Raw genomic sequence first — 13663 nt, forward strand, 5'->3', positions numbered from 1 at the left:
TACTAACATTATCAAATGTGAAAAATCTGGGACTCTGACCCAGTCTTGGCATTCATTTTATTTATTGTTTTTCTTTAAGTAATTCACAGACTCACTAAAATATTCTAACTGTTCAAAAGGATATAAAATGAAATGTAAAGCTTTCTTCCACCCCAGACACCCAGTCCCCTCCCCAAAGACAACCATGGCACCTGATTTTTAGAATACCCTTTGGGAGATGTTCTGTGCATTTTACGGATAAATGTGCAGATCTCTCTGTGTGTGTGCACACACACATATATACATATCATTAGTTTACTGAAATGGAAACAGTCTCTACACACTGTTCTGCTCTGTGCTTTTTCATTATTATTATTATTATTTTTTTTGCGGTATGCGGGCCTCTCACTGTTGTGGCCTCTCCCGTTGTGGAGCACAGGCTCCGAACGCGCAGGCCCAGCGGCCACGGCTCACAGGCCCAGCCGCTCCGCGGCATGTGGGATTCTCCTAGACTGGGGCACGAACCCGTGTCCCCTGCATTGGCAGGCGGACTCCCAACCACTGCACCACCAGGGAAGCCCTTCATTATTTTTGAGATCATCTAATATCAATGCATATAGATCTACCTCATTTTAAAAGTGCCGCTGTAGTATTCCCAAGTGTGAATATTGATAATTTATTTAACCAGTTCTGACTTAATAAGAAATATATATTTGGTCTCTGCTCCTGATTCCTGATACAGAGCTCCTAAAAACTTAGTGATTTCCTGGGTGATAGCAGCGATAGGACCATCTTTTGTTATAATATTTGGTCTTAGTCACTGGTTCCTGACACATAAGCTTCTAAGACCCTTGGATTCTCCAGAGTGATGAGTGTTTTTTTGATTGTTAATGATGTTACTCTTGGAAGATGAGGGCTCGTTTGCAGAAGAACCAACCTTGTGATTAGAAAGTTGGAATTTTAGCCCCATCCCTGACATCCCAGGAAGGGAGAAGGGCTGGGGATTGAGTTAATCACCAATTGCCAATGATTTAATCATGCCTATGTCATGGGAGCTCCCCAAAAAACCCTAACTGAAGGGAGTTGGGAGAGCTTCTGGGCTGGTGAACACATGGAGGTATTGGGAGGGCAGTGTGGCCCAAGAGGATATGGGGGCTCCACGCTCCTTCCAACATACCTTGCCCTGTGGCATCTCTTCCATTTGGCTGTTCCTGAGTTGTATCCCTTATAATAAAGTGCTCATAGTAAGTAAAGTGCTTTTCTGAGTTCTGTGAGCTGTTCTAGCAAATTATCAAACCTGAAGAGGGTGTCATGGGAACCTCCAATTTATACCCAGTTGGTCAGAAGTATAGGAAGCCTGGACTTGTGATTGGTGTCTGAAATGGGGAGCAGTCTTGTGAGACTGAGCCCTTAACCTGTGGAGTCTGCACTAACTTCAGGTAGTAAGTGTCAGAAATGTTCTTTGTGGAGTAAGAAACAGTTTTCCTTTACCTATGAACACATAGGTTGTCACCAGTCTTTTGCTACTGCAATTGACAATACGTACACTTATAACTTTGCATCTATGTGCCCTTATTACTTGTAGGATAAGTTCCTAAAAGTAGCATTTCTGGGTCAAGAGGTATGTGCTATTTAATATTTCTATAGGTTTCAACATGTTGCCCTTCAAGCAGATTATACCCATTTATAATCTCCACAGTAATGATTGGGTATAACTTCTGCACACTCGTGGCAACATAATGTTATCAAGCTTTCTCATTGTTCCCTGTCTGATAGCAGCCAAGTCATTCAACTTTCCCAGCCTGGGTTTCACTGAGCTGTGATAAATGTGTGTGACAGCTAGTACTTAACAAGTGTTACCAGTAGAAACGGTGGCTCTTGCTCTTTTGGAGTGATTTTTCTGGTTGGGGTATAAGTACAGGAACCTGATGAAGGAAAGCAGCCTGCCAGCCTCGATCTAAACCTGCATCTGTCCATTTTGTTTGGGTTTGGCTGACATCTGGGTGACTTCCCAAGGCCATTATATGGCAATATGGGGTGGGGTGGGGGGTGGGAGGAGCTCCCTCAGGGAGGAGCTGAGCTCTTTGGTATCTGAGTAATCAGGCACCAAGAGGGGGAATTACTACCTGAGCTAACAGGAGGGATAGGTACCCTGTAAATTGTATGCAAATGTCAGTCATCAACACTAGTCATGGCATCTAAACCTGAAAGCCATTATTTGGGGTTTCTGTGTTGGCCCCTCATGAAGCTGTGTGTCTGAAATTCCAGGCTCGCTTGTTTCAGGAATAGCAGAAGTTAGGCAGGGACATGGATATATTAGTTGCCACTTAAAACCATCCCATTTCTCCTCCTAGCTATTTGACTCTCAGCAAACTTGGGGCTGGGAAAGGGGTCTTGCCAGCTCTCCCTCAGCCAGACCTGTTGCCCCCTCAACTCAATACAGATCCAACCCCTTACTTTCCTGATCTCTCCAAATGGGCAGCAGTTCAACAGGCAGGGCACGTGTATTTGTTTACTCTTTATTCATTCTTTCATACAGGCATATCATGAGCACCTATGAAGTGCCAGACCCTGTGCTGGACACTGGTGTTTCTGAGATGAATCGGAAACGAGTTCTCCCAGCAAAGATCTCACAGTCCTAGGGTAGATCTACCACGCATGTGTGTACTTCCTGCTGCTCCCACCATCCCGTCTCCCCAGTCCGGGCCAGAGACTGGCCCAAGTCTGGCCACACTCAGCACCTTAAGCTGTTCCCACTTGTTTGGGCTCCAGCCATGAGCTCTCCTGAAGGTGCATAGGACAAGCACATGCGGTGAGCCCAGGGCCATGCAGGTGAGGTGTGTAGATGATGAAATCGTGAATTCTGCTGCCAGATTGCCCTTCCTGAAGCCCAGTTTAGAGCACGCCATGCTTCTACTTGAATACCATCCTAGGGCCTCACTGCCCGCGGATAACTCCTTCGGCTGATCCCCAGCCTGTGACAGATTCCTCGTGGTATAGCCCATCTTTGTTTCTTACTCACCAGGTCCCCAACATGAGGATCCATCATGCTCCTCCAGGTGGGCTCATTTCTTTCTTAGCTGGGATTGCCCTTCCTCCCTTTCAGAATCTTATTCTTCAAGCCTCAACTGTAATGATGTCTTCCCCATTCCCCAGCTCCTGCAAACATCCTGGCTTATTATCAGGACAGTGGAAGAATACCCCGATTTCCATCTCTACTCAGCCACTTACTGTGACATTGCACAGATTACCTAACCTCAGTGGCTTGACCTTGCTCCTCTCTAAAATGGGGGTGATGATATACTCTTCACCAGGCCAGCGCCCACGAGCCAGTGCCCTGCCATGGAGGAAGTGTGGCGAGTGTGGGGCTGGGCTCAGTCACTGATGGGCGGTCCCCACTAAAAAGGGGATGTGGTGAAATTGCTGACCCATGGGAGATGTGTTCGGAAGCCAAAGGGTTAAGGGAAGAAGGGCTTTTGTCCTCTCTGTCTACCCAGAGCTGGCTGTCTCTACACCCCCACTGTGGAGCCCCCTTGGGTGCCTCAGAAATCAGCTGTTGTCTACCTTAGAGTTTTCTCTTTGCTCTTCAACGTTTCTTTGAGTCTCAGATGGGGTGACCAGCTGTCCTGTTTTGCCCATGACTGTCCTGATTTTAGCACTGAAACTGTTGAATCCTGGGAAGACTCTCAGCCCTGGGCAAACCATGAGGGTTGGTCACCTGAGGCTGGTGACACACTGATGGAGAGGGGTGAGCAGTGGGGACTGCAGCTCCTGGATGGGTACCTTGTGCTCAGCCCCACTGGGCCTTATATGTGTTGTGTCACCTCATCCTCACAGCCCTCCTCCCGAGGTTTTCCAGTCCTCATTCCACAGCGGAGGAAGCCAGGGCTCTCAGCAGTGAAGGTGCCGTCTCTAGGTCTCAACAGCTAAGAGGTCCCCAAGGTGAAACTGTGTGAATCCTCTCACATCAGGTATCTCCACCTCACCTCACCACACCTGGAATAACCCTTTTGTGATGTGACTCATCACTTCACGAACCTGCTCCAGTACTTCTGAATTAGGACCCCTAAACTAGGCTTTCTGACTTCTAGTTTAGTTGCCTACAGTCTTGATAAGGATGCTGATGACGATGATGCTTGTTTCCTGGTTCTCATCTGATGATCACACTGGCTGGATAAGTGGCTTTCCGGATAAGTGGCTTTCCAGATAAGTGAGATGAAAATGAGTTGTTCTGGGACTTCCCAGGTGACACAGTGGTGAAGAATCTGCCTGCCAATGCAGGGGACACGGGTTCAAGCCCTGGTCGGGGAAGATCCCGCATGCCATGGAGCAACTAAGCCCGTGCGCCACAACTACTGAGCCTGCGCTCTAGAGCCCATGAGCCACAACTACTAAAGCCCGCGCACCTAGAGCCCGTGCTCCGCAACAAGAGAAGCCACCGCAATGAGAAGCCCACGCACCGCAACAAAGAGTAGCCCCTGCTCGCCACAACTAGAGAAAGCCCGTGTGCAGCAACGAAGACCCAACACAACCAAAAATAATAATAATAATTAATTAATTAATTTTAAAAAATGAGTTGTCTTGATTAAGGTATATCCTCCATGGCAGGCAATATCTGTCTCCCCTTTAATTGATGCTGTTGTCCCCCCAAATTGTGGTGTGAACAGTATTAACCTTTATTTTGATTTCAGGAAATATATCCTTCTTAAATAATAAATTTTTTAAAGCAGCAAAGCGCTACCTCTGTAATTTACTTGTAAGAAAAGGAGTAAGGATTACTCCTTTTAGATTAGATTAGAGTATTAGATTACAGCCTGTTGCTCAGTAGCTGGCTTCACCTGCCTGGTACTCTCTCTTTGATTAGTTCCCAAGGGGTGTCACCAGCTGTAGGAAATCAGGCTTTCCGGAAGCCCCTTGGTTCAGGTTCCAGTGACTTCTGCCCTGCTAATATCTTCAGTTACGTGACCTCTTCCTTAAAGGAAGCATCTACATCTTTCTGGGAAATTGGTAGAATTTAGTTTTTCTCTTCTCTCCACATAGAATTCAAGTAAAGATGAAAAGCAAGGTAAACTTTTAAACTTTTAACCTTTGCTCACCAGATATCTTGGCCTAATCAGGAGAACTTTAAATGATTTTTAAAATATTTTTTATTATCAATTTAATCAATGTGAAAATGCAAAATGATATAAATGTATAACTTGGAAAATTTCTGGTGCCATCCAATCTCTAACGGATAATCCCTGTTAATATAGCATATATTACTCCAACATTTTTCCATACTAAATATATACATATTAGCACATAGTTACACAAATGTAAGTAAGATCATAGCATATTGTTTTATAAATTTATTTTTTAACTGAGTAACATGTCATAGACATCTTCCCTTGTCTGCACAAAGTTCATTCTTGTTCATGGCTGCCTGGCATCCATTTTACATGTAAAATCTGATTTATTGCACCAACCTCCTTGAGTAGAACATTTGAGCCAGGTCTGACTATTGGCCTAGCCACTAAGTTTCTCTGGACTTGTTCTGGAATGATTTTAGCATGAGATGCAATAGTGGTTACTCATTAATTCAACTTTTTAAACAGTTGACAAGCAGTTTGCCTTTAAACTCTTGAAACTGTTCATGTTCCATCTTTTTTTTTTTTTTTTTTTTGCGGTACGCGGGCCTCTCACTGTTGTGGCCTCTCCCATTGCGGAGCACAGGCTCCGGACGCGCAGGCTCAGTGGCCATGGCTCACGGGTCCAGCCGCTCCGTGGCATGCGGGATCTTCCCGGACTGGGGCACGAACAAGTGTCCCCTGCATTGGCAGGCGGACTCTCAACCACTGCGCCACCAGGGAAGCCCCATGTTCCATCTTTGCCATAGACCATTTATTCGTACTTCTATGTGTCGGGAAGAAGAACTCTTTGTTCCTAAAACCTAGTTAAATGCCTGATTAATTTGTCAGATTAGGAAGAGGGTTTTCTAGTCAAAAGAAAACATAGAAGCTAACAAGGACCAGTTGGCCAGCTTCCAGCTGTGTCAGCATCTGAGAAACTTGGGCATGTTATTTTTGTTTTTCAGTTTTGCTGTTTCTTGACACAAAATAACTGGAAGGCTCAAAATGGAGGTCCCTAAGGCTATTAAAAGGGCTGCTACTCTCCCAGGAGACTAGTCTGTCAGTAACCTTGACTAACTTGGTTAACACAGGATGTACATGTAATACAAATAGTTGATGATCCAGATTTGTCATTAGTTCTAAATATAGTTTTCCAAATCTTACGGTAATCATAATCCCAGCTGCTCATATGTGAGGTCAGGGAAATCAGAAAATACAGATAAATAGATGATAGATCAGTAGTCACCAAGTAGAGAGGAAAAACTGTGGGTTTTGAATCAGACAGAACTGCATGCAAATCCCACCTTTGCCATTTCCTAGCTACATGGGCATGTTGCTGACTCCTGTAAAAAATAAAAGAGAAGGATTTTAAAATACATAATAAATAGATAATAAAGCAATGGGCACATAAAGCCTTGAGTAAACTACAGTTCTCTTTGCTATGTGTGTATAAGCTTTTAGATGTGCCTAATTTTTCAAACCACCCAAGCAGCAACATTTCTATCAGATCGGCTCGCCTTCTTGCTGCTATAATTAGTCATTCACTTATTCATTCAACAAACGTTTATTGGCCAATCACTGTGTGTCAGGCATTGTGCTGGGTACGGGGAACACTGAGATGAAGAAAGCACCTAATTCCTGACCTCCAAGGGCTGACCTGGAACTTGACCTCTGTTCTCTACCTGAGAGAGAGAGAGAAAAAGCAAATGCGGCAAAATGTTAATTGGTGAATTTAGGAGAGGGTATATAGATGTTAATTGTACTTGGCTTTCAATCTTTCTGTGAGTTTAACATTTTTTAAAATAGGGTGGGGGAGAAAATATTTTTCTGTTACGTGGCAGCTGTAATTTTTTTTTTTTTTTTTTTGGCTGTGATGGTTCTTAGCTGCGGCATGCAGGATCTTCATTGTGGCATTCAGGATCTTTCGTTGAGGCTCACAGGCTTCTCTCTAGTTGTGCTGTGCAGGCTCAGCAGTTGCGGCACATGGGCTGTCTAGTTGTGACATGTGGGTTCCAGAGTGAGCGGGCTCAGTAGTTGTGGCACGTAGGCTTAGTTGCCCGATGGCATATGGGACCTTCCCCAGCCAGGGATTGAACCTGTGTCCCCTGCATTGCAAGGCAGATTCTTAACCATTGGACCACCAGGGAAGTCCTGGCAGCTATAACTCTTGAAAGCCGTTATTACCTCCCAGTTTTTCAGCATGGAACCTATCGGATTATCTCCAGCCACTTAGCCGAGCCTTAGGAGAGGGATGGTAATGGGATATTCTGGGGATGGGAGAGGCCAATGAGAAAAGTCTGGAAAAGTAACAGGCGTGGTTACCTGAAGCCACACAGCAGGGGCCCAGGGTTAACTGGGCACCCAAAGAATGAGGGGCTAAACAGGAAGTAGAGGTGGAAACAGAGGCATGGGCTCCAGCTTGAATCCTGCCCTATTCACTATCCAGTCTCCAGCCAGCCCTGACCGTTCTCTGTGTGGGGAGGGTGGAGGTGGAGGTGATTTGTCACATTCTGTACCCTTAACTGCCAACCACTGACCTTTGACTTGAGCATAGAGGTTAAATATCTGACCTTTGGAGTCAGCAGCCCTTGTGTGAATCTCAGCCTTGCAGGGTCAACTTGGACAAGCTACTTAATCCTGTTGACACTGGTTTCTTATATCCTTGATGGAATTGTAGTAGGTTGTGTGACACTTTAATGACGTGGCGTGTGTAAAGCAGTTAGCGCAGGGCCTGTGCATGGTACCTACTTAATAAAATATTTCATGACATACATTATCTTAGCCAGTGGCTCTACTGTTCATATACACACTCATGCAGAAATCTCGGCTTGATGCCTCTTTGCCTCGCCCACTGCCACGGCTAGTTATCAGCATGTTCTGTCCTCTTTCCTTCCAAATGCATCCTAAATCAGACCACCCTTCACTGTCTCCAAGGCTATGTCTCCATCTCTTATCTAGTCTCTGCGGCAGCCACCTGTCTGTTCTTCCTGCCTCCACTCTGGCCCCCTCACCCCCAGATGTTCTCCACAGCGGACTTTCTCAAGCTTAATGGAGAATGTCACCTTCCTACCTAAGCCTTCCTATGGCTTCCCATCACCCTTGAGTAAAACCCACCCCTGACTCTCACGTCATGACCCAAGTCCTGCCTAGCTCTCCAGCCTTGTCTCCTGAACTCGCCCCATGGCTCCCTGCCTCCTGCGTTCTGGCCTTCTTTCTGTCCCTCAGACTTACCGGTTCACTCTCACCTCACTCTCTGTAGTTGTTCCCTCTGCCTGAAACGTGTGTCTTCGCGTGGCTGCCTCCTCGCCCTCCCTGTCGTTTGGGTCCCAGGTCATTTCCTCAGTGAGGTCCTCTCTGACCGTCCTGTCTCATGTTGTGTACCACCTCCATCCCCACCCACCACTAGTACCCTATTTTATTATCTTTAAAGCACTTGTTATCTAAAATGATCTCATGTGTTTATTTAACCCTTGTGTGTCTCCCTTATACAATGGAAGCTCTAGGGAATAGTGAATAGTAACCTTGTGTTTTGTTCACTGTCCTAGCTTGGGCTGCCATAACGAAATACCACAGACTGGGGGCCTTAAGCAACAGAAATTTATTTTCACACAGTTTGGAGGCTGGAAAGTCCAAGATCAAGGTTCTGGCAGGGTTTGGTTTCCGAGGAGAACTCTCTTCCTGGTTTGTAGACAGCTGCTTTCCCACTGTGACCTCAAATGGTCCTTTTCCATATGAGCCCATGGAGAGAGAATGAGAGAGAGAGGGAGAATGAGAGAGAGAGGGAGACTTTTCTTATGAAGACACCAATTCAGGGGACTTCCCTGGCTGTCCAGTGGTTAAGACTCCACACTTCCAAAGAAGGGGACTCAGGTTCGATCCCTGGTCGGGGAACTAAGATCCCACATGCCATTCGGCACGGCAGGAAGAAAAAAAAAGACATCCAACTGGAGCAGGGCCCCACCCTTATGACCTCATTTTACCCTAATTACTTCCTTAGAGACCCCATCTCTAAATACAGCCACACTGTGGGGTTAGGGCTTCAACATAGAAATTGGGGGGGCGGATACAAACATTCAGTCCATGACATTCACCATTGTAGCATCAACATTGGAACCAAAAGAGAGCCTGGCATGTAATAGGCACTCAATAAATACGTGCTAAATAAATGAATGTGTTATAGACATTCACTTCACTGTGAGTCCATATGAGTGGCGCCAAGTCTAGCACTCCATCCCGCAGGTCAGGGCGTGTCCCTGTACATTCCCCAGGCAGCCATCAATGCCACGGTGGAAGAGGACATCCTGCTCTCGGTTGCATACTCCTGCCATGGCATCCCCACTATCGAATGGAAGTATACGTCCAACTGGGGAGTGCAGAAGATCGTGGAGTGGAAGCCAGGGACTCAGGCCAACATCTCCCAAAGCCACAAGGACAGGGTCTGCACCTTCGACAACGGCTCCATCCAGCTCTTCAGTGTGGGTGTAAGGGATTCCGGCTACTACGTCATCACGGTGACCGAGCACCTGGGGAGCAGTCAGTTTGGCACCATCGTGCTGCACGTGTCGGGTAAGACACCCCCAGGGGCCCGGCGCCTCTCAGAACTGTGAGTGTGCGGAGGCCGACTTCATGATATTAAAAGAGACGTTATCTCCCCCTCCCCTCCCCCCGCCCCGTAGAGATCCTCTACGAAGACCTCCACTTTGTCGCTGTCTTCCTTGCTCTTCTCGCTGCCGTGGCTGCAGTGTTAATCAGCCTCATGTGGGTTTGTAATAAGTGTGCGTATAAATTCCAGAGGAAGAGAAGACACAAGCTCAAAGGTAATTCTCTGGGCCTTGTGATAATCGATTCACGGCTTGGATGGCCAAAGGTGGCCCTTGTCATCTTGTTCTCACCCAGAAACCACCCCAGGCCGATTGGCAACTCATGGATGTGTCTTTTGCTTTGCAGAAAGCACAACGGAGGAGATCGAGCTGCAAGATGTGGAGTGTTAGCCAAGGCTGGGCCCAGTTACATTCCTACCTCAAGAGGAAAACGTTATCTCCCAACGAAAGGAGCAAACACGGCCAGTCCACCCCGAGCCTCTTGTGCCACACACTGGTTCCTGATGGGACAGCTGGATGTTGGCAAGGTTGACTGCCTGAGCTGGACTCTGGATTGGATGAAGGCAGTTCCAGTGGCATGGAGTTCAAAGAGGAGAGGGGTGGAGGCTCTGAGCCAGAGCTGTGCTTGGCTGCGGCTCCCGGGCCATGCGGACGCATCAGCAGTGGCCCCGTGCAGGCCCTGGCTGCTTCCTCACTACACTCTGCTCTGGCGGGGGGATGGCCATTGGAGGGGTCCCCGTACCAGAGGCCAGAGTATTTCCGGATCACGTGTGCAGCCAACACCAGAACAAGCTCTCTGTGCTCTGGTCTTCTCTGCCTGTGGCCTCCTCCAGCCCTCTGCTGTGGGAGCTATTGTGAGAGCTGAGGCATTAGAGCACCTGCTCAGATCAGGGAAAGGACCCTCCCCTCTGTGGCCTGGAGCTTTAGGGAGAAGAGCTTAATTTGTTCCACAGGGACCAGCACTGGGAACAAGGAATAGGGAGAAAATGATCTCTCTCGTTCTCTCTTACTCCAATGTTAATTAGATTTTCCCCTTCTACGGCCCCAGTGTAGGCCAGTGTGAGGAGAACAGTTCATCTCCACCATGGGCAGAGTCTGGCTTCCAAGTGACCCCCTGACAAGTTGGGTGACACTACCTATGTGAAGGCTGGGCCTGCATGGTGGGAGGGACAATGGTAAGTCAATCTCTCCCCCTCAGCCAGTCATACTTCCTGTCAAGTCAGAGCCTTGCTTGCTCCCAACTGGGCTGAGGGACACTTGGCCCTCACCTACCTCACCCTCAGGGTATCAAGTGAGGCCCACAGTAGCACAGAGCACTCCGAGCAATGGAAGGAAAGCATGAGGAATCTTCCAGAGCCTAGAAAGCAATAAGCATTGTGCTGAGTCCTGGAAAATGTAAAATACCCTGGGGTATTGGGGCTCCAGGTGAAGATGGGGACAGGATCACAGCCGGCCTTGGCCGTTATTCTCTGAAGTTGTTGGCCACCGCGTTTGCCTGAGTTTCTCCATCCCAACTTCCTTTCGGCAAGCTCTAAAGCAGGCATGAATTTATCTTCCATTCTCTTTTCCCTCCCCAACATCCTTAGCTACAGATCAAAGGTACCATCCCAATTATTGGTGGAATTTGAGCTTAGTAGCTGTGTCCCCAGCCCTCAGCTGCAAATTTACCCACACAAACATGAAGGAGAGCTAGAACATTCTCTTCTCCCTCTCTTCAAGTCCCCAATGTCCACATCTTTTCCAGAAGTTACCTGGAGACGTTAGTATGAGGCTTTTCCCTGAATACTGAATCTGGGGTTACGGGAAGGGATCTTTTGGGGCTATCAGTGATCTAGAGCAGAGCTCCAAAGGCACTACTTGACTCAGAAGGTGAGAGAGCAGTTGATCTACATGACTGATTTGTAGCCTAAGTATGTGACACACAGAAGGGTCTCACCTCAGGCCACCTCCTGGACGCGTGTAAACACACACACCTGCACCCTTTTCCCTGGACAGCAATCAGAGGAACCAGACCTATGCCATGAAGGATGGGTTTCTTATACTCGTCTCCAGTGCCGCGAAGAAGCAGGATAAGTGCCAGAGAGGGTCAAGGATCATCTGATCACTTCTTCGTCCTTTTTCACACAACACACCCATCAGCAGGAAACCAGACTGGATCTGGGTAGCTGCTAGAGCCTCTATCCTCTTGACACTACCTGCTTTCCAGAACTCTACCTCTCAGCGTATGAGAAGTCAGGGGTGGTAATCTTTGTAATAAAAGGAGAAATGGAAAAGAACACCCAGTGAGAGGCACAAACCCAGATGTAAATTAAATCTGTGCCCTGCCCCTGCCCCAAATCTTCATGAAAGTTTATTGCCTCAGCTTTCCGTGTCTTTATTTTGCACTTTTAAGCTCCCCCCATCTTGAATATTCCTGTGGAAAGTTATTGATTCTTGAGCCTGGGGGTTTTGTCTATTTTTTAAAAAAGAAAATATTAAGTCATAGAGGTTTAGCCACTGAACATGTTCAACTATAAGTTATGTTTCAAGCTGTGAGGGAAAAAAAAAGTTTTAAAGACAAATAAAACCTGCAAACAAAGCTCTGGCCCTTTGTGTGTGAGCCCATCCCTATGGAGAACTCAGAGGCCCTGGGAGAGGTTTCCATCAGCTGTAGACAGAAGCAAAACCCTCAGCCACAGCCAGGGACCTGACAGGATTTTTCATGACAATGGAATTAATCACATTGATTTTAACCATAAACATTCTTTAGCAATTCAGAAAAGCGACACCATATTAGCGCCATTATTCTCCCCTGTATTGTAACCAGAAGACTAATTTGAAGTTTTTGCTTCCGGAATGTGACTTGTGATTCAATAGAGTCCTTCCTGCTTCTAGAAGGGGCTGAAACGAGGATGCGGCCGTTGTCATCACCTCGTTCAACAGTGCATAAGACGCGAGAACTTTCGTGCTTTGTTGACAGATGTCCTCTCAGAGATTGTGATCTAAGAAACCCAAAAGGGACACACTGTTCTTTCTCATTTCATGGTGTTCCAGGTAGGCAAGGATTGCTGAAACAAAGCACCCCTGTCCTCTAGAGCTAAATACTCCACAGGACTTCACGCTTGCTCTGATTTGAAATGGTACCACACAAAGCTGAGGAGCTAAGGCAGTGAGAGATAAGAAGGTTATCAGGATATCTTGCTCAGTGCAGGGATGTAGAGACAAGCCCTGAGAGAGGATAGGGTTTGGAAAGACTAGATAACTGTAACAAGGGCAGAGAAGATGTGGCAGAATAGAATGTTAGGAGATGGAACCAAGAGGAACCAAATGTGATGGGGTGAAACCCCAGGGCCCAGACACAAATACAGCCCCCTGTGGCAACATGGGAGGGGAGACTGGGGGAAGGGAAACCCTCTCTCTGTCATCAGCCTTTATATATCCAGCATGTTTCTTCTGCCCAGTTTCCAGGGAAGCCTCAGATGCCTCTAGTTTACTGAAAGCAGAGCAAATCCCTGTGGTAGTTGATAGTGTGTCAATCCAGAGCTCAGCTTCTATTAAGGGACAGTGCAAGTCTCCAGCACATGCACACCCATAACCCATCCCCACTGTCAACTTTTCCAAACCCTGAGAACATGGATACTGAGTCCACTATTTCCACTGCCGTTTATTTTATTTTAATTTTTTTATTAAAAAATTTTTTTTATTGAAGTGTAGTTGATTTACAATGTTGTGTTAGTTTCAGGTGTACAGCAAAGTGAATGTTATATATCAGATATATATATATATATATATATATATATATATATATGTATATATATATCCATTGTTTTTCAGATTCTTTTCCCATATTGGTTATTAAAGAATACTGAGTAGTGTTCCCTGTGCTATACAGTAGATCCTTATTAGTTATCTATTTTATATATAATAGTGTGTATATGTTAATCCCAATCTCCTAATTTATCCCTTCCCCCCATGTTTCCCCTTTGGTAACCATAA

At 46.6% G+C, this 13663-nt stretch overlaps 1 protein-coding gene across 1 annotated transcript in view; it reads left to right on the forward strand.

Moving 5' to 3' along the window:
- The window catches only part of VSTM5 (V-set and transmembrane domain containing 5), a 32272-nt gene extending 18867 nt beyond the window's left edge, over window positions 1-13405 (forward strand). Inside the window, exons 2-4 of the mRNA XM_082629654.1 lie at window positions 9327-9653; window positions 9764-9904; window positions 10035-13405. Of these exons, the coding sequence (XP_082485780.1) occupies window positions 9327-9653; window positions 9764-9904; window positions 10035-10078 (512 nt within the window). The 3' untranslated portion in view covers window positions 10079-13405. The remainder of the gene's footprint in view (window positions 1-9326; window positions 9654-9763; window positions 9905-10034) is intronic.
- Window positions 13406-13663: the final 258 nt, after the last annotated feature.

This window comes from Mesoplodon mirus, assembly GCF_964341445.2.
Source record: "Mesoplodon mirus genome assembly, chromosome: 7".
NCBI classification, from domain to species: Eukaryota; Metazoa; Chordata; class Mammalia; order Artiodactyla; family Ziphiidae; genus Mesoplodon; species Mesoplodon mirus.